Genomic DNA, 24,866 nt, shown 5'->3' on the forward strand with positions numbered 1-24,866 from the left:
ATATAATCAGTGATAAATAACATAATTTGATGTGCTAATTTTAATGCGATGACAGACAATTTCCTTGATAGAAAATTTTCCTTAAGATTGTTTTTGTTCTTTTAAGTCACAGTATTGCAAATATTTTCGATTAATGAATATAATTGGCTTTATCAATAACGTTCAGAAGAGCAACAAATAAAATCCGATTGCGTGTTTACCGTCGTGCGTGACAATCAATAACAATATAAAAGTATATAAAGATTACATTATTCCATATATAGCAATAACGAAAAAAGAAGTAATGTTACTGCGAAATAAATACGTCCACTTTTTTGTATGTATTATATATTCACAAAATTTTAAAAATTCAAAAATTTAAATTTTCATTGATAAATAAACGTGGTACAATGTTAAAAAATATTGCATCATTTTACAACACATCGATAAATGTATGGTCAATATTTACGTTACGTGAAATATCGTTTGCTAAAATCAATTTTTAAATTCTTTTCCTGCTTTTTATTGTTCGTATAAACAATTCTTCGGTAACAACTTATGACGAAGTCCATCAGCTATCGCCACACCAGTCAAACTGTATTTTAAACGCTAAATCTGCTTTGATAAAATAAGAATAATTTACGTAGTAAATTAACATTGGATTAAAATGAAGAATGCATACTTTGATGATGTACAATCATTCATATATAGGAAATAGTAAACAATACGCCATGAAAAACAATTAAAATATATTTCTCAATGCTAATAGCTTGCAAATACATATTTTTAATACCTATAGGAAACATAAAATTAAATGAATATTATACTTTCAGGAACAATAATTTTTTTCGATTTAATGTTGAACCTCTTTCATAAAATGTTCCTTTAGTTTCTTTAGCGCTTCGCTACGGTGTGAAATTTGATTCTTCACTTCTTTCGGTAATTCTGCATAGGTTTTATCACTGCCCAAAGGCTGGAAACATGCATCCCAACCAAAATCTCGTGGTCCTCGAGGACTCACGATGGTTCCATCGGTTCTACCCTGAAACAATAAAACCGGATCTTCCGGTTCTCCGGCACAATAGGCAAAAGTGCAAAGCGCTTCCGCAGTTTTGTCTTCCCAACCATGGAGCATTTGGTACAATCCTTCTGGTCCTAATTTATCTAAGAACCATTTGATATAAGGTCCAGGCAATCCTTTCATTGCTTTGAAGCATAAACATGTGTCTTCAATAATAACAGGACCTTTTATTATATCTGCTGCTGTTCGACATTTAGAAACGCAAATCTCTTCTATCTCTCCTTGATATTCCGGAAGGTCCACCTTCATGTTTTTAACTTCTCGTGGAAAATTCTTTCCCAGAATAGTCACAAATTCCTCCAGTTTCTTTTCATTTCCGGTTACGAAGGTTATTGGTTTCGACATTCTGTAAAAGAATATGAAATCTAAAATTTCCCGCCTATTCTGATTTCTACAGTTGGTAAACATGTCGGCAAGAATACATATTATGAAAGCAAAAACGTAAGACGCATTGGCCTTCCTTCTCGAATAAATAAGATTAAATCATTATTAAAAGATATACATATATTATATGTAGATGCATATTTCATGACTCAACATTACGTTTGTCACATTTCTTTAGGTAATTACTACATATCTGATAAGAACTACCTTGCAATACTTCAGAATCGAACAAAACACGTGTGGAAGAGTATGTTTTCGCAACAGTGCTGCTAACTATAATTTCTTATTGTACTTACAATAAATGCAAAAGCATTTTTATAATTATTTAGAAAATAAATTTCATGAAAATTTCATTCGCTTTGTCTCACCTCGTGAGGGATATAAATTGGAAAAAAAATGTATAAAAGTTACATATATACAAAATCTTTAAATTGACCTTAAGCTGATTTTAAATTAGGATATAATTGGTTATTGTAATATAATTATTATTAATTATTATTTAATATATTATTATTTTTTGCTTGTTGGAAATACCTAGGATATAGTATCTTATAGAGATATAGTTGATACATTTTCCTGAAAGTGGCGCTTATATTGTCAGATATTGTTTACTTTCACGTACTTAGAAGGGTCTTTTGTGAATGGTCAGTGAATGACTTGGATGTTGTTTCTGTTGTGGCTACGTTCATTGGTTAAAGTCAAAGGAATTGCTCAAAAATGCCGAGTCAAGAGGTTGTAACTACAAAAGTAGTCGTGCACCCTTTAGTTTTATTAAGTGTGGTGGATCATTTTAATCGTATGGGAAAAATTGGCAATCAGAAGAGAGTTGTTGGTGTTCTTTTGGGATGTTGGAGGGCTAAAGGCGTTCTAGACGTGTCAAACAGTTTTGCAGGTTAGGTTGATGCTACTATCATTCACTATTTGCTTTTGAGAGTTTTACCAACTTTTTTAATAAAATGACATATTTTTTACTAATTTATCGTTCTTTTGATACCTTTATAGATAAGATGAAGTTATTTTTATCATAAAAATTTCTAATTTTAATAGCCTATATAGACATGCACACATTTCAAATTTTAGTTAAATGAATTAAGAATATCAAATATTATTATCTTTGTTTACAGTTCCTTTTGATGAAGATGATAAGGACAAAAGTGTGTGGTTCCTTGATCATGATTATCTTGAAAACATGTATGGAATGTTTAAAAAGGTCAACGGTATGTATCTATTGGAAACATAAGCACATGAGCTGATAAACAATCAGAATTTTATATTTCATTAATCCATTTTAGCCCGTGAAAAGGTAGTAGGATGGTATCATACTGGGCCCAAATTACATCAAAATGATGTTGCGATTAACGAATTAATCAGAAGATATTGCCCTAATTCTGTTTTGGTCATTATAGACGCTAAACCCAAAGATCTTGGTCTTCCAACAGAGGCGTATCAAGCTGTTGAAGAAGTTCACGATGTATGTTTCATAACATAATTGCTATGTAAATGTTAATTTATATTGTAATTAATATAACTGTAAATTGGTTACAGGATGGTTCCCCGACATCTAAGACCTTTGAACACATTCCTAGTGAAATCGGTGCAGAGGAAGCAGAAGAAGTAGGTGTAGAACATTTACTAAGAGATATTAAGGACACCACAGTTGGTACCCTTAGTCAAAGAATTACAAATCAACTACTAGGTTTAAAAGGTCTTCATGAACAAATTAGAGAAATTAGAGATTATTTGCTACAAGTTGGTAATGGAAAATTACCTATTAATCATCAGATTGTTTATCAACTACAAGATATTTTTAATTTACTGCCCGATATGACACAAAGTAGCTTCGTTGATTCATTATACGTGAAAACAAATGATCAAATGTTGGTTGTGTATCTTGCTGCTCTCGTTAGATCCATAGTGGCTTTACACAATTTGATCAATAATAAACTAACCAATCGCGATGCTGAGAAAAAAGAAACAGATAAGAAAGAAGCGAAAAAGGATGAGAAGAAAGAAGAAGAAAAAAAGGACGAAAAAGATAAAGCAAAAAATAAAAGTCAGTGAATGAAGTGAAACTAAGACTAATTTGTGTGATTGAGACTGTTAACATTGCAGAAGTTCACAAACGTTGCAGAGTTTGTTTATACATGTACAAATGTATTTTGTGCTTACAAACGATTGGTATTTCAAATTAACACCAAAATAAATCGAATGTTCGAATGTTAAAGTGGTCTATCATAGTATGATATATACATTAAATAAAAGATACGATAGTAGAACTGCAGTTACACATTTCCACCATTTATAGTAAATACGAATTATAGCAAGTATGTTGTACAATTAATAAGAATTCTGTATGAAACTACGTTTACAAGACATAATGCAATGAATGTTTTCACTGATAATTCTTTTCTTTCATACTAGGAATGAGCAACTGCTTCAAACTACTTATAACTTTTATATAATGTATCAATATCGGTAAAAAAAATTTCGTAATTTTTTCATAAACCAATACCATTCAATTGTCGTTCACGGCACGTTTGAATGTATCAACGTTTTCTATATCATCTGAAGGTAGCAGATAAGATTCTTATAACACACGATTCGTAGATATTATAAACATATTTTCTAGAGAAGTTAAGCTTTCTTAACTATCATACTGCGTTATTAATAAAAATCAATCATTCGGATTTATAATTTTATTTGTGTTTCATTACTACACAAAAACTCTGTGAACGCCATTACGATATGCACAATAAATCAATTGTGCATTTCTTTATATTATAAAATTTCATATCTGACCATAGGCATGAAGCACAAAATTGTGAACCTTTTATGGACATGTTATCTGTTTTTCATAATTAAAACACTTTAACATTGTCCCGTAACACTTGGATTCTTTTTATCTTGTTTTTACCGTTCAGGCCGACCGATATTTTACACATAATTAAGAGCACTTCAAATATTAATTATTTAATAAATTAATTGTGCTGGAGATATCTATATTTAATCTTCCATGTTTTTATATGAAAATGTACAAAATAAGAGAGAGATATATTTGACCCAATAAAGTCGATCGAGTCACACTAGTCTTTTCACCTCCACTGTATACTACACCAACAAAAGGTTCTAAATTAGTGTCGTTATAATGTTGAAAGTACCAGTTAAAGGAATTGTCTTCAAGAATCTCAGCATTTTCATTGGAAGATCCATCTATGCCAAACAATTTCTCCTCGGCATTCTCCAAATTTCGTTGAACAGCTTCTGCCACGGATTTTTGTTTCTCTGGTTCACCAGAGAGGCCAATACGCGGTGATGGAACTTTCGTTATCGTTGGCCTGCCTAGTGGACGCAGATTTGGAACCAACGAAGGTACTTGACCTCCTGGTATCAGGAACGCTGAAAGAGCCGATGCCTCTGTTTCTCGAGAAACTTGAGACGTGGAAGAAAAATTTTTCCGATTTTCCGAAAGAGTTAAACGGGAACTTGATCGTTCTGTTACGATAGTACTCGAGTCATCTGTAATTAATATTAAAGAAATATTTACTTGAAATTACGTGTAAAAAAAATTACGATACAAGTTATAATTTTACCACTCGGCTCGTTTGAAATGTTTGTTACAGGACTGGACGTTTTTTGAAATCCGTTTACTTCAGTATCCCAGTAGGAATCTTTTTCTCCTTGTAATATCTCTGTTGATATTTCCTTTGTCGTTTCCAAGGCAGCTCTCGGAGTAGTCCAGACAATTCTACTCGCTACTTCTATTTGTGGCCTTTCTTCGCTTTTACTTGCTTTTTTAATCATCTCTAGAGTTTCTCCACTATAAATTTCGGTAGATGTAGAAGTTTCATTTGTTTCTTGCAATGACTCGTCTGCAGCGGGGCTCAAATCAGACGTCTTCGTTGAATTTGTAACAGCACTGAAAAGATGAACAATAAGATACGTATAACAATTCTTGTCTTATTTAACAACTTATTGACTCGTTTACCTGATGTTTTTCGTGTCAGTTACTTGCCAACGAGAATCTTGTTCATTAGCTGACACCGTGGACAACTCTTCCCTTTCTTTGGACCCTGCTTTAGGCTTGCTCGTTTTTGGATAAGCCCTTTCGACTTTCACCACCGTTCCATTTCCACTTTTCCATCGTTTTCGCCCTTCTTGAGTAATGTTTGAGTTTTGAACCCTTGAAGTTTCATTTTTAATCTGTTTTTCATAAGTTAGCCTGGGATCAACGATAGGTACAAATCCACCTTGTCCACGTGGTAACGGTACGAAACCACCTCTATGGATTTCCGGTTCTGTAGGTGGGAACATCCTGTAACGACCTCTTCCAGGTCTTCCCGAAGAATTCTTTCTTTCGAACTTCTTCCTCGAATTACCCCAAAGATTGAAATTGAGACTAGGCAAAGGAACCCCGAAAAAGGTAAAACCAGAGCTACTGGGAGAGGGAGGCATCGAAGTACCCTTTTTTATGGGAATCGTATTGTTCGTCGAAGGTTGAATCATCTCCGTTGTTTGAGTGGCTTTCACAGCTTCTGGTGCTATTGTAGTCAGAAACTGAGTCGACGTGAAAGTTACATTTGTCGTATTACTTTTGCCGTCTTGGTAATCCGGATAGTCGTAGAAGTAATCAGTATCCTGAGTATTGGGAGGATTTTGTGTTGACGAGTCTTTCAGATTCATACGAAGTGGTACCATCTCCGTTGCTCCAAATACTGATAAAGTATTTATTAAGCATCTGATTGATAAACGAAAGTGATAATTTGCGAATATTACTCACTAGAAGAAGAGACAGGATACGGTGCAACGTCGATCATTTCCGCCTCGCAGCCGGGGTGGATCGGATCAATCTGTCTTTCGCGTTGACAATCCTGACGTGATAATCTAATTTCCTTGAATAAAGATCCGTCCGCGCATCTTGGACCTTCGGAGGAAGCTTGCTGCAGCCATCCCCTTAACCATAACATTCCACAGGAACACGAGAGTGGATTTCCTTTAATACGAGTAAAATTATTTTTACGAAACACTAGCATAGAATACCAAGTAGTAAAGAAAAGAAGAAATTTGATTACCATCGATATCTAAGACAGCGATGTTTGATCGCAATCTTTTGAACGCTGCTTCCGAAACGGAAGCCATTCGATTGCTTCTTAAACTGAGAACTCGAAGTCTCGGCATTTCATCGAAAGGCGAACCTTGGATGGTACAAATACGATTGTTGTCCATCTGCAATTAACATGGACAACATATGTAAAACGATCCGCTATCTTCTTAAATAACGATACAGCTACATTTGCAGAATAATTGCTCTACTAGCATAACGAGTGGCCTCGCACCACGCTTCGTGGCGAAGTTTCACTCTCGACGAGAAAGTATTCCCCGTTATTACTAAAGACTATCCCCACCACAGGCATATTTTTTCGTACTCGGTTTGCGTTTAATACGATCATTACGAAAATCGACTTTTATCACAACCATTCCATTCATTTTCACTCTCGAATACTTCATTTGAAAGAAAGAGATATTTCGTTCACAAGTCATTAATTCTTTTTAATTAGCACATTTATTAGCAAATAATCTACGAAGCAATTATTTTCATCCTCAATTTTGTTTTACTTACTTTCAGCTCGACCAACCACTCCATCGATGCTAAACTGTTGCTCGATACCCTAGACAATCGATTATTGCTCAAATCTAAAACTTCCAGGGAACGCAAGCTCTCTAAACCAACGTAGTCCAACGAAGGTAAATGATTGTTGCTTAGATTAAGGAAGAGAAGGTGAGGCACGTTAATGAATGCGTTACTTGCAATTTCCTGGATCCGATTTTCCTGAAGTTCCGCGCTTTGCAGCAGTGGCAACTCGGTGAAAGCTCCGCTTGGAATTATCTACGTACGTATGTCCAGATAATTATAGCGACAGTAACCAATAGTTATAGTTTCTCGATTAAAATCAAAGGAACAACAAATATTTTCTGCTACCTGTAATCGATTTTTCCCAAGTCGTATCGCCTGCAATTCGGGCAGAGCTCTGATAGCGTTTCGTTCGATAATTCTCAGATCATTATTTTCCAGATCGATTAACGTTAACCGTGGCAAACCATCAAAGGCGCCTTCACGCAACTCGCGGATACGATTCCTGACAAGTTTGAGCTCGAGCAAGGCCGATAGACTGCTCAATGTTTCCGGCGACAGGATGTTCAGCTTGTTGAAGCTCAAGTCGAGTACCTGAAGAGCTGTTAAGCCGTGTAACGATCCGGGTAACTCGGTCAAAGTATTGTGCGACGCGTATAGTTCACGAAGGTCTCTGCAATTAACGTCGTTTCCTCCCTTTGATATGGAGTCATTAACAGGAACAGTCGTTTCCGACTTTGACAAATCGGTCTGCCTAAACGTATCTCGGCAGACTTAAGATCAGTTTGCAATAAAATGTTGAAATGAAAAATAGTAATTTTGATTGAAAAAAGGATAGAGGAAAACGTTTAGCGTTCAGAAACTAATACGCCAATAAGTTAAATGACTAAATTTCTAAAAAAAATTACCGTTTAAGGGACCGATCTTTTCGTTCGCATTTAAGCGATTAGAGCTCACTTGTTAAAGCAACAGAAACTGGTAGAAAATAAACGACACGCCAGGATGGTGCCATCTCGCAAATAGAAGGGGACATTCAACACGGGCATGAAGAACTTTCTAGGTACCAATTTGCTAGTGACGCAACCATATAACTACGAGTGAAACTGCTTTTCTACTCGCTTGTTGACGTGCAAAAAATGGCGCATCTTTACGTAGTTTTGTACGCATTATGGTACGAGTGTACTATATGATTATACACAAGAATATTTCATTTTGTTACCTGGTACTTGAAAAAGTTGCATGAGGTATTTGCGCAAGGTTGTTCCTGCTGAGATCCAATCTCTGTAATCGAATATTTTCCTGGAAGATATCTGGCCTTAGAACTTCCAAACGACTGCCCCGTAAATTTAAATCCATCAGCGATCTCAATGGTCTAAAACTTCGTCCATGTAGAGTGACTAATCGATTATATTTTAAGTCCAATTGCTCCAATCTCGACAACCCTTCGAATGCGCCGTCTTCTAAGATTCGAAGAGAATTGTAGCCGAAATTTAACTTTCTCAAGTTCGGCAGGTCGGTCAAAGTTCCTGGTGGTATTCTTTCGATTCCGTTTGCGCTGAGATCCAAGGACCTGAGAACTGGCAGATCGAGGTCTTGAGAAGACACAGCTGGTAGAACGATGATCCGATTCATAGGCATGTGAAGGTGTTCTATGTTTCTCGGTAAACCCGGAACTATCTCGAGCATTCGATTCCAACCGATGTCCAGTTCGTAAAGATTAGCTAAATGATGAAACGTGAGGGGATGAAGAACCGAGAGCGCGTTTCCAGAAATGTTGATGTGCTCTAAAGCCGGTGTACCCATGAACGAGTCAGGCTCTATAAGGCCTACAGCGTTTCCGCTCATATCCAAACGTCTCAAACTTGGCAAATTTGCTAATAAACGAGGCTCTATATGACGAAAGTAGTTTTCTGAAAGATCTAGACCCTGAAATTGTAATAGAGCACGATTAAGCTAGAACATAGAGAACGTTTCATCGTCGACCACTTACTTTCAATGATGGCAAGTTCCAGAACGGCGCTTCCAATAAGTTTGACAAAGAATTATTTTTCAATCTAAGTTCCCTAAGAGCGGGCATCGCGGTGAAGGTTTCTCTCTGCAGAAAGGCCACTCTATTGTGATCAAGGTGAAGTCTTTCCAGTGTGAGATGCCCCCTGAGTGCCCCAAATGGTATCTCCTCGATTTGATTGTGACTAACATCGAGAAACTTCAATCTAGGCAAAGCCTCCATTATCGATCTCAGTTCAGTCACGTGACTTAGATCGTTGTTGATCATCCACATCTCCTCCAAGATGTTTCCGGGCCTGCGCGGGAAGAACTCGGGATGTATGCGATGTATTAGATTGTGATTGAGATCTACGGTCTTCAATGCTGGCATTCTTTGAAATGCTCCAGCGAACACCTCGGTAATATAATTCCTTGATAAGTACAAGCGAGAGAGAACAGATAAGTCTGTGAAGGCTCCTTCGCCAAGACGATTTATGCGATTTCTGTCCAGTCGTATCACCGAAAGCGAAGGTAGATCCATACAGGCACGGCCGATCATGCCAGCGTCCACGATCGAGTTTCCAACCAACGAGACCTCTTTCAATTCTGGTAAATCTATCAATGCTCGAGGATGAACCCAATGAACTCCACAGTCTGTGATGTTTATCAACTCGAGACGCGATAGGCTACGAAACAGGCCAGCTTCTAAACGTATCAGACGTGGACTACCAAAAACGTGGAACTGTTCCAAATTGGTCAAGTCTCGAAAATTTCTTGGAGCCAATTCTAGTAAAGCCGGAGAGTTGATCTGGAGATATCTGAGCTTTGGCAGTCCAGAGAATTTAGGCAGCTTTTTCATCGCTTTACTCTGCAAGGTTACTGCCTCGAGACCCTGCAGATTTTCCAAGCTATCTACTGGCAAGGAACGCAAATCTGGTTCCACGACAAATAGCTCTAAGAGAGAGTCGTGAAGTCCCTCTAGCCACCCTGACGACACTCTTTCAAGGCGATTATTTCGGAGCATTAAACGAAGAACACGTAGAGTAGCAAAAACTTTGCCTGGTAGACTAGGCAGATTGTTGTTCTCCAGGATCAATTCGTCTACCGGTCGATCTAAATAATGACTCACTGCCTTTAGGCCCTCGAGAACTTTTGGTAGCTCACTATGGCTGCACCTATTGACATATAAGGAATAAATTTCATCCGACTGGTCTTTTCCCATATTTGAAGTACGACACTTGCCATATTTGAATCTCCATGTCACGAGTAGAACATCTGCAAGGTAGAATCCTCTCCTGAGTAGGACATCCGTACTCTGAACCTAACTGAGCACTGACACTGATACAGAACAGTGTCAGGAACCAGCCAGTTATAAAGAGGTTTCCACCCCACGGTAGTTTAACCATAGCGCATTTGGATCTTGGTCTACGACCTTAAATACCAGTCCCACATCTTCTGAAAAAATGATTTAATCTCTAACGCGCAACCAACAATTTTTTCTTCTTTTTAAATTGTAAAAGCGTAACACGCGTTCGTTTCTTTGTAAAACTGGTCGTGATCATCGAGTGTTAAACCGCCCTTGGATGTCACGGTATTTTCTATGCGTAAACCAAAGGACGCACGGTAGATATATGTGTATACGTACTGTCTACACGTCACGGTCGTAGACGACAAAATTAATGCTTCGTACCGTAAGCAAAGCTAAAGACCGCTAGGACAATCTTTCCCCGCAATAATTACCATCGCCACAAAATTACACGACATAGCTATATTATATCTCTCGCGAGCAAATTAAAATGTTTGTCGTAAATGCAACAAACAGCATAGTGTTTCAAAATGCGAAGCATATGTCACGAACGACGCTAAAATATACTTCGACGTCCTATCGTGTCGTCGAACGACTTAAAGAATGGAGCATTGAAGTAAAGCACTGACTTAAGGGAATCGATACGGAAGAGGAAAGTCTTTTTACTCTATCTGATAGAATGAAAACAAAGGTGTTCTTCGAGGATAGTGTCACGGGTGACCACGTGTGTTTCATAATGCGCCTTCCGTAAGTAGGAACAATCGGACGACCTGGAAAAGCAGTCAGACATAAAGAATGTCGATATCACGGTGATCATTAATAAAGAAAGGTTTAATTAAAGATCCATGTGTCAGTTGAAAAGGCCGATTTATACCGCGTACTTCGTTGCAAATTTAAGGGAGCAAATCAGAATTGAGGTATACAGGTCGTTACACTCGCGTGATTGCATTTGCATTGCTCCAAACTAGACTACCTGATTGTTAGGAAATCGCTTTTCATCGTTCAGTGAACTTTCAAATTAAACTATTGAATTCGACTTGATACTAAACAAGCGAGTCTTTTCTATGGACATTCCCTGACAAAACGGGTCTTCGCGTGACTCGAGCTGATTCCGCAAACAGTTGACATAATCCTTCGTTGTGTGGTCTACTAGTGGTAAATTACAACGTGTACAATCGATACAGGTGCAGCACCTCTTCTATTGCAATCGTTATCGTCTATAACTACGATCGAATCATAGCGATCGTATGTGATACTAGTGAAAGTGATATAGCTACGCTTCTTTCGTTTCCATCCTTGGCTCTGTTTCTCTTTAAACCGCACCAAGTGTAACTACATGGAATTATGCGACTTTAAAATTGGTTGCAAGCGAATTGAGACAACGTTGAATAATAGGAACAGTGTTGTTCCATATATATATGTATTCGTTACTATCCACGACGAAATTATTCTTTGACGTGACGATCTGAAAAAATGAAACTATCCAACCCTTCCGTCTGTTCGATCATTCCTACCTTTTGACTCCGTTTAACTCGCCAAAAGTCTCGACTTATTTCTGGGAATGGGAACGTTCTCTTCCTCTTGGGATTTCGATGGTTTCCATAAAACTGTACTATCTTGAGCAAGAGATTAAACAGCACTGTTTGTTCACAAATAAAAAAATAGCACGTCGCGTATTTTGGCGTTGTTTCGAAAAGCTAGAGCGTCGGTGCGCTCGTTACGAACAGATACGGGCTAACTACACGAAGAAGTTTTGTGCAAAGCGTGCTGATGCACAAAGTCGAGGGGAGAAGATGACTGTGGCGTGGGTGATGGCGAGCGAGACGAAAAGAGAATTGCGAAGTGCCGTGTCCAACCACCGTGAAGGCACGCTTCCAGGAAATTCTTCCCTTTCCACCAAATCTTTACCATACGTGCCAAATTTGACAAATTTCAGATTTAGGATCAACCGTTTTTAAATGTTTTCGCACTTCGAGCATGTCAAAAGATTTTCAAGACGCTACGATTAATTTACAATTATAGAGGATATTTCATAAGCATTGCAAAGATCGAGTAAAATTGAAGCTTGAAAGAAATTAATATTTTCGTACTACTTGATTTTATTCTCTTACTGTAAATAAATTCTATTTATCATGATGTTAGACAATTCTACGACTTAAATCGACAAGAATCACGATTTTCATGATTTTCCTAGGAACGTGCAGCTAAATATGTTCCAGTCCAGATGACACGAGTTCCGTCTTCTCTTATTCACTTTTTTTTTAAATGCAGGAAACATGCATTAGTTAGATTCGAAATATGTAATATTGCAGAAAATTTCCATTCGTCTCTAGCTAATCGGTATAAGATTACCATTTATCCAGGACTGGTATCTGAATAGTTGAACACGTAAAAAAATGGATTGCTTTTGGTATGTACGTCTGCCTGAAAGATACAATTTTCAAGTATTGGAAACATATAGTTAAAGAATACATAGTAATACTTAATTTCTATTAATAATCGATAAATTTCTGTAAAATTAATGGCAGATTACAGAGACGAACAGGCGTCTTATTCGGATAGATTTACCATTGATCAGAGAGTTCTGTACTTATTGATGCACCAACACAAGTTAAAGAACTAATCCGTGTTACAACTGGTTTCTCTATAATATTGCGTGATTATGCGTGCCTGTGGCACTTGTTTATCGTGATCGAGTCGAGAAAGGTCCCCAATTTTCCATGGTTCTTTAAAAATCACGTCTTTTTGTGCGGATAAAAATTTTTTCCTCAAGCTATTTTCCTTTTTGAGTTCATATGACTGTGCTGTAATCGACGAAACATATAGAAGTAATTTTCTTTCGATAAAAAGAACCATCGCTTCTTCCGTCAGTAAAATTTTTCTTTCGAATCTCGAGATATGTGGTGCAAGAATTTCTCAAAAACTTCTCAGTGGTTCGCAAGAAATACTTTGAGACATTGTCACATTACAAACAATTGTTCGTCGCGAGAAATTAGAAAAACTGGGATCAATAGATCGTATACTACCGAAAGATCACCAAGGATACTTATTACTGGTGAGTACGTTTTACGAAACCAGTTAGGGCTTTTAGAACCAGTTGGCCTTGTTATACATCACACAATTTTCACGCCAATGCTCCAAGCAAAAGGTACACATATGTATACACGTAACTTAACTTATCTGAAAATCTGAGGAATAAAAGCAAACAAATTATTTAATTGTTGAAAAATAGGTAGTCACGACTTTACATTTACACAAAAATAGAATATTCGCTTTTTACTTATTCTGAATTAAAAAGAACAAAAAAAAAAAAACGTGTTTTCCTGTACATTAATCGTTATCAATAAAAATCTACTTGACATTTACGATATATTTATATCTTTATAAGGTGGTCTCGGGCAACTGGGTACTGAGTGTGCGAAACTACTTCGTAAAAATTACGGAAGCGAAAACGTGATATTATCTGACATAATCAAACCGACAGAAGAAAATTTATCCAACGGACCGTTCATTTTTGCTGATATTCTCGATTTTAAAGGGCTTCAAAAAATTGTGGTCAATTACAGAATCGATTGGCTAATTCATTTTAGCGCTCTTCTCAGCGCTGTAGGCGAGCAGAATGTTCCTCTAGCAGTGAGAGTCAATATAGAAGGTAACATAATGTTTCAAGTTTTACGATAAGATAGACAATATTTCGATGAAATGGAATGTCGCACCAAGTGAATCTGTCATTGTGATAATAATTATATTGTTAACGTAGTCATAAAAGAAAGTAAACGAGAGAAAGTAGCTTTCTTAGATATCTTTGAAAAAAATCTTCGTGCAATGAGACAAGTAGAATTGTTATTCGAAACGTAAAAACTTAAACCGAAAAAAGTGTAAAAATCTCTAAACTATACTTATAGATTAAGGGAAAGTTCTATAGAAAATTAATGTTTCATCTTAGGAATGCACAATGTGATTGAACTGGCAAAGCAGTACAAATTAAGAATATTCATTCCATCAACAATCGGAGCCTTTGGACCAGATTCACCACGGAATCCTACTCCAAATGTAACTATTCAGCGTCCACGAACAATTTATGGTGTTAGCAAAGTCCATGCTGAGTTATTAGGTGAATATTATCATCACAGATTCGGGCTTGACTTCCGCTGTCTTCGATTTCCGGGAGTCATTAGCAGTGACCCACCAGGTGGTGGTACCACAGGTGTACTTTTTATCATATTTTATTCATTTTTTACTCTTTATTCTCTCTCCTGCATTGTTTATTATTTTTTATTTATAAAGAATAAAATTGTATCATAAAAACATTTTCCTGTATCAAGAAATGGAGCATCATGATTAGAATAACAACATAATAGCGCAATTCATTGGTTTTTAAGGACAATGGTATTAGTAAATTGTTGAGCGTCTCTTGATCATGAACCGTGAGATCGCTTCTTGCGTTTCCCTTGTCTCCTGAAGCGTAAATCTTAAAACAGTAAAATCACATGATAAATAAAACCATAATTTGTAATAAAAAATAATATTCTGTAGGTAATTAATAATTGTACGATATTGTATATACATTTTTTTTGCAGACTACGCAGTTGCAGTTTTCCATGAAGGATTATTTGCTAAAAAATACGAATGCTATTTAGAACCTTATACCAGATTACCAATGATTTATATTGAGGATTGCTTATCAGCACTTTTTCAGTTTTTAAACGCTCCAAACGAACAATTACAAAGAAGAGTATACAATGTTACTGCCATGAGTTTCACACCTGAAGAATTATTTAATGAACTTAAAAAGCACGTACCTGATTTACAGATTTCGTATAAACCGGACGCAAGACAATATATTGGTTGGTCTATAACACACAATACATATATTAGTATCGATATGTATAAAGATAATATACTGTTCAAATTTTAGCTGAAAGCTGGCCTCAAGTTTTTGATGACAGTGAAGCGCGTCGGGACTGGGGTTGGCGACATAAATACAACTTGGAAAAACTCGTAGAATCAATGATTCGCGATGTGAAAAAAAATATGTCAAACAAAAGATCATTAAAGGAGGTCAACAGTTATGTATAATATAAAATCATTTAGGAAATAATTTATATAAATTAGCCAAGGTATAAAAATATTATTTATTTTACAACAAAAACACGATACAAAGTTTAGCAACTATATTTTTATACTTCACATGTCTTCACTCATTAATTGAGCGATATCATCATCATTAAGATGATTTTCGATCCTTTTTGGGGTTGGTCTAGCAGCTCTAGTCGGGGTCGAGTTCATTCTTGCCATTCTTCTTGACGGTGTGGAACCTTTATCTATACTTCTCGAAGGTGTCATTGCACTTCTTAAAGGTGTACTAACATTTCTGTCCATGTTTCGGGGAGTACCAATTCCAGGACTACCAATATTGTGCCTCCCACTTTGTGAGAGTCTTTCTTTGTTTTCAGGTTCTGCATACAAAATAAAAATAAGTTTATTTGTTAACATAATTCCTATATATCTCCCTAATATGAAATACTATTGCACCTGCTGCATTATCCTTAGACAATATGGCACGACTTTCCATGAAATATACATTTGGATGATTAATAGGTTTATCTGGTAAACGATCATGTATAAATTCAAAATATGCTGTACAAGCACCAAAGTAATTTTGTTCTTTAGCAAGGTCTGTTATTTCATTAATACCTGAAGTATACAAGATTGTAGGTATCATTCCTTAGAATTTATAAGTAAAAGAACAATATTCTTACTTGCTGCAGTTACACCATAATTAAATAATTTTTGTCTCAACGATCCTTGATCCATGTGTTTAAATGGACAACCATGATATTCTCCAGCACTTACAGCAGAAGATATAATTTTTGTACACCCAAGAGGAGTGTAATTTGTTTGTTTACCCTCTTTACCATAAGTATGCCTTATAGTATAGGCATATTCTTTATCAAATTTTCCTGGGTCAATTTTCTTTGTGAATTCGGTTTTCCAGAAGGATAAAGCATCTTCCAATGTTACTCCTATACCTTTTATAAATAAACCATACTGAATGCGCCCACTGTTTTTTAGATGGTGGTGAGTTCTAAGTGCTTCGTGTAATACTCTCATGCACAAAGGATACGAAGTTTTTGATAACTGAAAATTATGTAATATTATACAAATGTAAGATTATGAGAAATAAATTAATTACCTCATCCAACTTATCTATAGGTGTAGCAGCACTAGTCCAAAGAACAGTTGTCCTTTCAGAAACATTATGTACAGATTTGAGACACGAGGCTATTCTTTCATCACCATACATACGTCCAACAGACATTCTTGCATCCTAATGTTGAAAACAGAATCAAATTAGTCACACATTAAACAGAATTTGGTTAATTAATATAATAAAGGAAACTTACTGGCATACCATCAACTAAATTTTTCCTAAAACAAGAAACAAACAAAGATACTAAGTCAGTTTGTGGTATAAATGCTATTCCTTGATTCAGATAAACCCTGCGTGATCTAATTAAATCAGTGACTTTTTGAAAGGGCACTTTATAAAACTCTGTCATATCAACATTTTTTACTTTTGCGGTGGATGAACCAAGTTCTTCCCTAAGTTCATCTTTTTCTTCTGGTGTAATCTTAGAAAAATAACATTAAAGATAACAATCATAAAATTTGGAATAATCAACTTATATTTTATTTTACTAATTTTATTTCTTACTTGCTGGCAATCAATTTTATGCATACTAAGTAACTTTTCTACTCCTTCTTTATCTAATGAGTTGAATCTTAATTTAAAAAACTCTACTTCTTGATTAATAAACCATGTTTGGTTATCTGGCTCAAAACAATGTGATAGTCTCAATATAAAATGTGATATATGATCCTTTCTTCTATACTGTAAATCTGTTTCTGTCGGTGTTTTGCATCCCTTTGCATACAAAAGATGTGCATAATATTTAAGTCCATCTTTAGTTAAAGCTGTGTTTAGATTTTGTTTACGCTCTTCTAATGTCTTAAAATCTGTTCTATTTGCATTGTTTTCAATGTGTAATAAAACTATAAATAATTATATGTAGTTACGTACAATCGGAACTATTTTGATACACAACTCTTAAATTTTATAAATATACAAAGAAACAATTATTAAATAGTAAATTAATCATGACATTCCATAATACTTACGTCTTAATCTTTCTTTAGCCAATTGTTCAAATTCTGTAAGTAGTACTTCACCTCTTGGAGGAAAATCATACATTTGTAGATCATGAGGATAGATATCCTCAAGATCATTACTTTTCACTTTAATTGCATATCGTCTTCTTTTAGTATATTCCATTTTTTAAAAATAAATATATCCACTCTACCTGTCACATCAAATACATTTATAAATTTATTGCTTTAAACAGATTATTTAAATAATTTGTATAGTAGAAATTTTATATAATAATTACAATTAATAAAATTACTGATAGGTAAACACGTACCTATTTGACGATACTTTATTCGTTGCATACGATCAATTTAACGTTAAGGCACTTAGGCAGCCATTACTATAGCACTATCTTTCCCGCGCTTTTTTCCCGCTATTTTTCGATCGAAACTGTTCAATAGGGAAGGTAATGCAAAAAAAAGTATATTGTGTTTATTAAAAAATTTTAATATGTGTTTAGACGTAGAAAATTATGATAAATATCAATATATATTTATTAAAAATTAATATACAATCGTCAATATTTTGATATAGAAAAATGTAATTCTTAGTTACAGTCTAGTATCCAGTAAGAATGTATATTAAAAGAGGATTGTACATCGTTAAATACATGTATTATAGTTTAGAATTCTTACGTGCCACTGCAATAGAAACATTTTTTAATTGAAGGGGAGCTAAATGGCCATCGGCGCTATCAAAATTTTGAACATAAAGCTCTTTCACTTGCAGATTGAAAAATTCCATTCTATTTTTTATGGGAGATATGTCTCGAAATTCAGAGATGGTGATATCGGTTCTATCGATGATTTGTTTGTCAAGTAAATTGACTTTATTTGGATACATCGAGTCACCTGGTAAAACATGTACTTTTCCATCTTGTAATTCTACCTGTATCTAATAATATACATATGTATTATTTTAAAATCATTTCTTAAGTATTAGAATGAGATTTTTTCAAGTTCTTTTACATACTGGTAAATTTAAGAGCACCCCCATTTTACCACGATCGACTGCGAAATCTAGTAAATTATGTATGCTTTCGAACTTTGCTATTCTTGCAATTTCGTACTGTTGAGGAGGGGGAAATGCAGCATTAGGAGATGAAAATAAAAAATTCCCGGGCATGTCCCACTAAATTTCAAAAGCAATATTATATATATATATATATATGTCATACTATATTATATTATACTGATATATGATATTTGATTATTACAACAATCTTACTTTCAAATCTTCCATTTCTGTAATCTCATAAATGGTTTGAGGCATAGTTGCAATACAAGCCAAATAAAAAGCAGTGTCATAACGTCGTCCAATAAAACAAGTTGGTGTTAACCAATTACTCCATTCATAAAGAGACCATAGATCTGGATAACAGTTAAAATCTTTGCACAATGTATAAAATTCTCTGGCATCGTTGTGCACCCTTGTTTGCCAATTATATAATTCACTTTCAGAAACTAAAAAGAGACGAGAAATAAAAAAGGAGAAAAGAGAAAATTGTCATTTATTTATTTATTTTAACGAAACAGATTTTATTTTTGTGATAGAAACATTATCAAACAAATTACTTTTTATGTGTTGCGTCCAACCAAGATCAGTCATCTCTTCTCGTGATTGCTTGCAAAGAAGTATACCAGATTCTTCGAAAGTCTCACGAATTGCAGTAATTCGTAATGAAACTTCTCTTGGTAATTCATTCGGTTTAAATTTGAAAATTTGAGGACGATTTGGAGCATTAGGACTCAAAGATTTAAAACTATTGGCATCAAAACCGAAAGCGGAATAAATATTGTGCCATTTTAAATCAGCATCGGATGGATCTATTACTCCTCCAGGAAATACATATGTACTTGGCATGAACTTCGAATTCCGATGACGTTTTAGACATAGTAGATTGTAATTATACTGAAACTAGATATTATTATCAAAACTTTGAATGTAGTATTTAATAGCTACTTTTCTGGCAAAAAATATAAATCAAAGAACGATTTCGGTGTATAAAATACGATTCGATTATCGATATTATATTCATAACCTTAAGCTTGGTTATGTTTTATTATTTTCTTTTTTTTTTTTTTTTTTGCTACAATAATAAGAATAATGATCAAAGCAACATTTAATTATAAATACTTTAATCAAATTTACCTTTGTAGAAGACGGGCGAATATATCTTTGTGTTTGACGTGCAGCTAATATTAAGCTAGCAGAATCTTTCCACGCTTTCATTTTTTTATTAATTAACGTACTTTGATTTTATGTTAATAATTGTAATTTATGAAATTTTTTAATAAAAAAAAAAATTTACAAGGTTATGTGATCCCACAAGATGTATTTATAACTTATAACCTAATTGACTATATCTGTATATATATACGATCTAAAGAAGATAATCTTCAATAACAAAATAAATGAATCATCAAATGAATAACATCATCTTTTTTAATATATATTGTATTTTTCTATATATTGTAAAGCTTTGTAATGTAATTAGACTGTTAAACATTGTTTTCTTTTTTCTGCACTCTGTAATTTCTTTATTGTAATATTTTATATTTTTTACAACATTAAATATGCTATAGTACACTAATATTTAATATACTTTATGTACAAGTTTATTAAACACTAGTGTTAATGAGTATTATTATAAGGCATCTTGTTCAAGCCTAAATTTTTATGGATTACTTATGTACATAAATAATAATATGAGTAAATTATAACTACATTGATAATACACTATGATATGTAATATTACATATCTCAAAAACTATAAAATATGAAGTGCTTTGACATTGTAGCGATAATAAACTATTTGTCTTTTCCATCATTATTAGTTTTACCAGTAGCTGCGATCATTAGCTCATACAACTGGTACATTTGTTCATTCCTAAATTTGTCTAAATCTTCTTCTTTTAAATTTTTACCTAGAGGCTTAGCTGTATGAGGCCCTTTTAGTCCAAGTTGTTTAGTAAGCATTATAGCATACTCCTGCGAAATAAAGTAATTTCATTATTCATGTTAGTCAACATAATTTTTAGCTATTAAAGACAAAATATCAATTTAATTCATATTTATTGTACTTTTATCACTGCAATAGAGGGTAAAAGATAACCTATATAATTATTTTAGAGAAGTATTGGACTAAAATTTTTAATATTACTCACTGTCCATTCCTTCAAAAATATAGCTGCTGTAGCTTCATCACAATTTTTATGTCTTCTGAACTCATCTTGTACATAACTAGTTCCTACAGCTTGAATTTCAACTGGTAAACCACGATGTAACCTTAAAATTGCTTTGTACAGTACTCTAACACGTTGTACGTGAGATAAATTGGACATAATTTATTTATTGTAAGAATGTCATTTATACATGCTAATTGACTGTTTGCATAAATTTTTTTCAATATCAACTTTATTGAAAGACAAATTTTATTAAATAAGAGATATTAAAATCTCGCGCCAAATAACATACAACTCTTTGTAAGTAATGAAGGAAAGAAAGATTGTATATGTGTGCACCTATTTATAATATTATGTAAACTATATATACATTATCAAATTATTGGATCTATTGTAATGAAAAATGATTACAAATCAAAATTAATGACATATTTTGATATAATGTTCTGATAATTACTGTTTAGCTGAATTTTGCAGTGCACTTTATTCAAGACATAAATTAAAATACTTTGGCAGGTACTTAGAAATATTTGAAATATCAGTGGATTTGATACAATCGAAATTTAAAACAATGATTGCCTATCATAAGGGGATCTATATAATGTAACAAAATTAAAATATTATAGTTTAAAAAAATAGTACGACACATATCGTATGATGTGCATAGAATAACGTTTTCAATTATTGGATACTAATAAGAACTCAAATTCTTAAAATATAGATATTATGCTCTTTAAGACTTGAAATTTTAGCGAGAAAATTGCAATGTTTCTTAAAACGATAAAAAGTTCCGGAACATTATTAAAGTTTAATCCGTATAATTTAAACTCTTCTTACAACGTTTGATACAATTTTTATTAAGTCTTTGTTAATGTCTATTTTTAAATTGAAATAATTAAAACAAAAATTAAATTGAGATAACTGAAATAATTACTTTCTGCGCCTATGTTTTTAGGCAGGACTCCCGCGAATATTTCGACCAATAGCGATGATTAAACTTTGGTACCAATCACCTGTCTTCTAACATTTTTCAATTTAGAACGTTATATGTTTTTATAACTTTTTTAGTTCATTATAAAGAACAATGAAGTGAGAACGGATACTCTGAGTGAATTACTAAAGGTAATGGTTTTGATTAAATTATGTACAAAAATAATCGGTTTAGAATTTTTATGACTTATGTTAGAATATGTAGTTTTACTGCATATTTCGAGGAATATTGTGCAATGGTGTTCCCCCCTGCCGCGCTTTGTTGACCAATCAGGTGGATCTATTGTATCCTTCTGGCTACTTCTTTATTACTGTCATTGCACCCTCGTCCTGTTAGGACACTTAAATAATTAATCCGATTTAACGTATTAATTTTACAATTCTATTTTTCATTACGTGGTCTTAGCGGTTATAAAAAGAAGAAAAGAGATATTAAGAAACCTAGGTAAGCAATTTTATTCATAAAATTCAGTTTTTATTTTTAGTTTACTACAGTAAAAAAAATTGGCGATGCATTCTCCAATCTTCTTATCGTGTAAAGACATAACTTCACTATTTTTCATAATTTCTTGAAAATAATGCATATTTCTGTTAATTTTCATTCATTTTAATATAAAACGAGTTTTTGGAGCAGTTAGAAGCTGTAATTTTATGTTGAAAATTAATTTTTTATTTACCGATATTTACGGGGTTCAACGATCTTTTCGCATGGAAAAGTCGTTTTGGCCATTGTTAGTTTTAACATTAGAACATTTTATACTTTGGCGTCCATTTTGAAAAGTTCTTTTTTTCCATAATGAATACGAATATTCTTTCCAAATATATTTTATGATAAATGTTATTTGTTTACTTAAATAGTGGAAGAAAATGTATAAGATTAGCATTTTGATGCATTTTTAGTCAAAATTTATTATTGGATTATGAAAGACGTCAGTTGAAATTTCATTTTTTAATATTTTTTGTTGTAATACTACTACAATTTTTTTGTGCTTGCCTATTACATTGTTTGAATCAAGAGATTGAGATAAAATAGATAATTGTTTTTCGTAAAACAATTTTGAAGGATTTAATATAACGACATTTCGTTTTTTCTTATTAGATTAAAAATTTTCTATTTTTTCGTCAGAAAAATTAAAATGTAAAAAGAATTATAAATCGTGTCAAATATCAATTGTATGTAAACATCATTATTATTATTCTTTTTTATAGAATTTTTAATGAAGATCGAATACCTGCCTGTTGGGCAAAGTAGTATGAAATTGGCGAGATATCTACTACTATTTCTTTGAAATTGGTTCAGATGTGTGAGTAAAAGATTTAGTTATAAAATATTTCATTTAATTTGCGAAAATTAAAATCTTTTATATATAGTACAAATAATGAATGCAATATTGCATCCAGAATTTTATTTATTATACATCATTGGATAGTGTATATAATTTTTTATTAATTTTATCCATTATACTTTTTTAATAAATTAGAAAGATTATTGATTTTTATTAAATAAGTTAATATAATATACAAAATAAAGTTTTTCTAAGGTATATAAAATGTTATAAATAATAATTATTTATTGATTGTTAATAATTTGTTGTAATGATGATTTTCTATATTTTCATATCAATGTTTTATCATACACATATACATGTATGTATAACAAAAACAGAAATATTTGATAAAAAATGTGTCTTCTATGGATGTTTCCCTTGTTCTTCCTTTAATACTTATTTCTTTCAGGAAATTTTGTCTTTTGATCGTAATGCGGTCGTAGAATCAGTGTTTGTACGCGAAATAAATACTTTCTTTTTCTGAGCACCGTGGCTCGTAATTTTTACTTGAATAATAGCGTAATAGTAGATTCAGTGTTTGTTCGCCGTTTAATATTTTATTCGTGTCGTAAATTTATAAAAAAAGTATATCCCTTGGTCGCGTCGCGAAATTAGTCAAGTCTGGCTGAGGAGAGAATCTCCTTCGGGTTTTACTCCGATGAAGAAGCTTGTAAGTATCTAAAAACAATATTACTTTCCCAATTATTTAATTAGTTTGCAGTTCACTAATATTTTCTTTTTTGTAATTTGTTTCAGGAAATAATTGAAAATGTTAATCAAGTACTGGCCGATGTCCATGAATGTATGGAACATGTAATTGTAAGTTTATTTCCTTTGTTGTAAATAAATAACATTATCTATTACTTTTCCATTCGATCCAATCCTATAAAAAATTAATTTTTTTATTACAGAAGAATTAACAGTGTTTAAAATGGCACAAATTAGGAGTATTCTGCACTATCAAGCGTTGCAGCTTACAACTTAATTTAATGTATGAAAGATTGTATGCTACAAGCTCGGGTGACGGAGGCGTCCCGGGACGTATCTCCCTAGTGTAGGCATCTGCACCTGGGTGTTATGTGTGAGAATCGTGGAGTGAGTGTGTTGGTGTGTCTGTTTTGCCATTTTTTAAATATAGGTCCGGGTAGGTAGGTAGCATACTCTTCTGGTGTGAATGTGTGATGTAGATTATAAGTAGGTAGATCCAGGAAAAGCAGATAAAATAGTATTTCGTATTTGAGGGTATTAGATTGCGTGATGTATCTGCACCTGGGACTTAAGTGGAATCGATTAATGTTTCATTAATTGATTCCAATATATTATTATGGTTCGTACCTAGATTTTAAGTACGTCCGCGGTTCTAGACCCGGACGAAAAATGAAGTATAACTAGTGAAATTGGTTCTATTTAGAGATTCATATTAAGTCTTCCATATTGTACACCGAACAGCACATTCTTTTAATGGTTGGTCGTGGTATAATATGCGCTACTTAATAACGCGTTTTTTTTATATTTTTTTAAAAATCGGAATTAAGAATACTTAAATAGAACCCAGTGGGGTTAACGCAAGAAACTCGAAGAAAGAAGAGGCTGAAAGCCGAAGATTTTAAGGAATGGTTTTCCATCATTTGATGCAAAGTCATTCTTGAGTTTATTACTTGAACTTTAATTTATGATTGTTCTTTGGTTATTATCACTATGCTCGTGGTATCGAGATGATAACATACTTTTTTTAAATCATGATTTTGAAATTGAAGAAAATCATCATTGCAATATCTTGAAAAATGA

The 24,866-nt window shown here is 33.5% G+C and overlaps 7 protein-coding genes and 1 long non-coding RNA gene across 11 annotated transcripts; 3 read left to right on the forward strand and 5 right to left on the reverse strand.

Annotated features, from left to right (window-relative positions):
* Positions 1–784: 784 nt before the first annotated feature.
* Positions 785–1,831, reverse strand: LOC117216290 (inosine triphosphate pyrophosphatase). The gene is made up of 2 exons (XM_033462897.1): positions 1,652–1,831; positions 785–1,406 (listed from the first exon to the last, which is right to left on the reverse strand). The coding sequence occupies exon 2, from the start codon at positions 1,403–1,405 to the stop codon at positions 833–835; it is 573 nt and encodes a 190-aa protein (XP_033318788.1). The 5' UTR covers position 1,406; positions 1,652–1,831; the 3' UTR covers positions 785–832.
* A 204-nt stretch (positions 1,832–2,035) lies between these two features.
* Positions 2,036–4,131, forward strand: LOC117216287 (26S proteasome non-ATPase regulatory subunit 7). Its single transcript, XM_033462895.1, has 4 exons — positions 2,036–2,336; positions 2,569–2,661; positions 2,737–2,915; positions 2,990–4,131. The coding sequence occupies exons 1-4, from the start codon at positions 2,162–2,164 to the stop codon at positions 3,503–3,505; spliced, it is 963 nt and encodes a 320-aa protein (XP_033318786.1). The 5' UTR covers positions 2,036–2,161; the 3' UTR covers positions 3,506–4,131.
* Positions 4,132–4,425: 294 nt separating this feature from the next.
* LOC117216282 (protein artichoke) lies at positions 4,426–10,283 on the reverse strand. The gene is made up of 9 exons (XM_033462886.1): positions 9,064–10,283; positions 8,293–8,999; positions 7,422–7,746; positions 7,062–7,328; positions 6,514–6,667; positions 6,222–6,434; positions 5,430–6,156; positions 5,035–5,360; positions 4,426–4,960 (listed from the first exon to the last, which is right to left on the reverse strand). The coding sequence occupies exons 1-9, from the start codon at positions 10,279–10,281 to the stop codon at positions 4,464–4,466; spliced, it is 4,434 nt and encodes a 1,477-aa protein (XP_033318777.1). The 5' UTR covers positions 10,282–10,283; the 3' UTR covers positions 4,426–4,463.
* LOC117216292 lies at positions 7,193–7,879 on the forward strand. The gene is made up of 2 exons (XR_004489341.1): positions 7,193–7,332; positions 7,515–7,879. It is a non-coding gene; the product is annotated as an uncharacterized LOC117216292 (long non-coding RNA).
* Positions 10,284–12,748: 2,465 nt separating the features above from the next.
* LOC117216285 (L-threonine 3-dehydrogenase, mitochondrial) lies at positions 12,749–15,557 on the forward strand. 2 transcript variants are annotated; one of them, XM_033462891.1, is made up of 5 exons: positions 12,749–13,420; positions 13,754–14,017; positions 14,312–14,479; positions 14,946–15,212; positions 15,284–15,557. In XM_033462891.1, the coding sequence occupies exons 1-5, from the start codon at positions 13,264–13,266 to the stop codon at positions 15,442–15,444; spliced, it is 1,017 nt and encodes a 338-aa protein (XP_033318782.1). In that variant the 5' UTR covers positions 12,749–13,263; the 3' UTR covers positions 15,445–15,557. The 2 variants fall into 2 exon arrangements, with proteins under 2 accessions (XP_033318782.1, XP_033318781.1); XM_033462890.1 differs by having other exon boundaries at positions 12,750–13,420; positions 14,312–14,572.
* Positions 15,477–17,951, reverse strand: LOC117216284 (DNA primase large subunit-like). The gene is made up of 8 exons (XM_033462889.1): positions 17,850–17,951; positions 17,548–17,729; positions 17,084–17,421; positions 16,773–17,000; positions 16,562–16,696; positions 16,128–16,506; positions 15,901–16,062; positions 15,477–15,824 (listed from the first exon to the last, which is right to left on the reverse strand). Exons 2-8 carry the CDS (start codon positions 17,699–17,701, stop codon positions 15,553–15,555), a joined length of 1,668 nt encoding a protein of 555 aa, XP_033318780.1. The 5' UTR covers positions 17,702–17,729; positions 17,850–17,951; the 3' UTR covers positions 15,477–15,552.
* Positions 17,946–19,938, reverse strand: LOC117216286 (nucleoside diphosphate-linked moiety X motif 19-like). 3 transcript variants are annotated; one of them, XM_033462893.1, is made up of 6 exons: positions 19,727–19,936; positions 19,150–19,492; positions 18,803–19,038; positions 18,548–18,706; positions 18,211–18,469; positions 17,946–17,965 (listed from the first exon to the last, which is right to left on the reverse strand). In XM_033462893.1, exons 1-6 carry the CDS (start codon positions 19,805–19,807, stop codon positions 17,949–17,951), a joined length of 1,095 nt encoding a protein of 364 aa, XP_033318784.1. In that variant the 5' UTR covers positions 19,808–19,936; the 3' UTR covers positions 17,946–17,948. The 3 variants fall into 3 exon arrangements, with proteins under 3 accessions (XP_033318784.1, XP_033318785.1, XP_033318783.1); XM_033462894.1 differs by lacking the exon at positions 17,946–17,965 and having other exon boundaries at positions 18,068–18,469; positions 19,150–19,486; positions 19,727–19,938; XM_033462892.1 differs by lacking the exon at positions 17,946–17,965 and having other exon boundaries at positions 18,068–18,469.
* Positions 19,939–20,067: 129 nt separating this feature from the next.
* On the reverse strand, positions 20,068–21,108 carry LOC117216291 (succinate dehydrogenase assembly factor 3, mitochondrial). The gene is made up of 2 exons (XM_033462898.1): positions 20,743–21,108; positions 20,068–20,566 (listed from the first exon to the last, which is right to left on the reverse strand). The coding sequence occupies exons 1-2, from the start codon at positions 20,917–20,919 to the stop codon at positions 20,387–20,389; spliced, it is 357 nt and encodes a 118-aa protein (XP_033318789.1). The 5' UTR covers positions 20,920–21,108; the 3' UTR covers positions 20,068–20,386.
* Positions 21,109–24,866: the final 3,758 nt, after the last annotated feature.

This window comes from Bombus bifarius, unplaced genomic scaffold (genome assembly GCF_011952205.1).
Source record: "Bombus bifarius isolate JDL3187 unplaced genomic scaffold, Bbif_JDL3187 scf7180000010271, whole genome shotgun sequence".
Classification (NCBI taxonomy): domain Eukaryota; kingdom Metazoa; phylum Arthropoda; class Insecta; order Hymenoptera; family Apidae; genus Bombus; species Bombus bifarius.

What these genes read in the sequence shown, in the direction of transcription:
- LOC117216285 (XM_033462890.1), top strand. Translation starts at nt 13,264, where the DNA reads ATGTGGTGCAAGAATTTCTCAAAAACTTCTCAGTGGTTCGCAAGAAAT. An exon ending in AGTGAGAGTCAATATAGAAG is followed by an intron (nt 14,018 to 14,311) that starts GTAACATAATGT and finishes GTTTCATCTTAG; the next exon opens with GAATGCACAATGTGATTGAA. An exon ending in ACCAGGTGGTGGTACCACAG is followed by an intron (nt 14,573 to 14,945) that starts GTGTACTTTTTA and finishes TTTTTTTTGCAG; the next exon opens with ACTACGCAGTTGCAGTTTTC.
- LOC117216284 (XM_033462889.1), bottom strand. Translation starts at nt 17,701, where the DNA reads ATGGAATATACTAAAAGAAGACGATATGCAATTAAAGTGAAAAGTAAT. An exon ending in GGCTAAAGAAAGATTAAGAC is followed by an intron (nt 17,422 to 17,547) that starts GTAAGTATTATG and finishes AATTATTTATAG; the next exon opens with TTTTATTACACATTGAAAAC. An exon ending in TTATGGTGTAACTGCAGCAA is followed by an intron (nt 16,063 to 16,127) that starts GTAAGAATATTG and finishes TGTATACTTCAG; the next exon opens with GTATTAATGAAATAACAGAC.
- LOC117216291 (XM_033462898.1), bottom strand. Translation starts at nt 20,919, where the DNA reads ATGTCCAATTTATCTCACGTACAACGTGTTAGAGTACTGTACAAAGCA. An exon ending in TATTTTTGAAGGAATGGACA is followed by an intron (nt 20,567 to 20,742) that starts GTGAGTAATATT and finishes TTTATTTCGCAG; the next exon opens with GAGTATGCTATAATGCTTAC.
- LOC117216287 (XM_033462895.1), top strand. Translation starts at nt 2,162, where the DNA reads ATGCCGAGTCAAGAGGTTGTAACTACAAAAGTAGTCGTGCACCCTTTA. An exon ending in AATGTTTAAAAAGGTCAACG is followed by an intron (nt 2,662 to 2,736) that starts GTATGTATCTAT and finishes AATCCATTTTAG; the next exon opens with CCCGTGAAAAGGTAGTAGGA. An exon ending in CTGTTGAAGAAGTTCACGAT is followed by an intron (nt 2,916 to 2,989) that starts GTATGTTTCATA and finishes AATTGGTTACAG; the next exon opens with GATGGTTCCCCGACATCTAA.
- LOC117216290 (XM_033462897.1), bottom strand. Translation starts at nt 1,405, where the DNA reads ATGTCGAAACCAATAACCTTCGTAACCGGAAATGAAAAGAAACTGGAG.
- LOC117216286 (XM_033462892.1), bottom strand. Translation starts at nt 19,807, where the DNA reads ATGAAAGCGTGGAAAGATTCTGCTAGCTTAATATTAGCTGCACGTCAA. An exon ending in TTCGCCCGTCTTCTACAAAG is followed by an intron (nt 19,493 to 19,726) that starts GTAAATTTGATT and finishes AATAATATCTAG; the next exon opens with TTTCAGTATAATTACAATCT. An exon ending in CAGAAATGGAAGATTTGAAA is followed by an intron (nt 18,707 to 18,802) that starts GTAAGATTGTTG and finishes TTTGAAATTTAG; the next exon opens with TGGGACATGCCCGGGAATTT.
- LOC117216282 (XM_033462886.1), bottom strand. Translation starts at nt 10,281, where the DNA reads ATGGGAAAAGACCAGTCGGATGAAATTTATTCCTTATATGTCAATAGG. An exon ending in TTGGGAAAAATCGATTACAG is followed by an intron (nt 7,329 to 7,421) that starts GTAGCAGAAAAT and finishes ATACGTACGTAG; the next exon opens with ATAATTCCAAGCGGAGCTTT. An exon ending in ACTGACACGAAAAACATCAG is followed by an intron (nt 5,361 to 5,429) that starts GTAAACGAGTCA and finishes TCATCTTTTCAG; the next exon opens with TGCTGTTACAAATTCAACGA.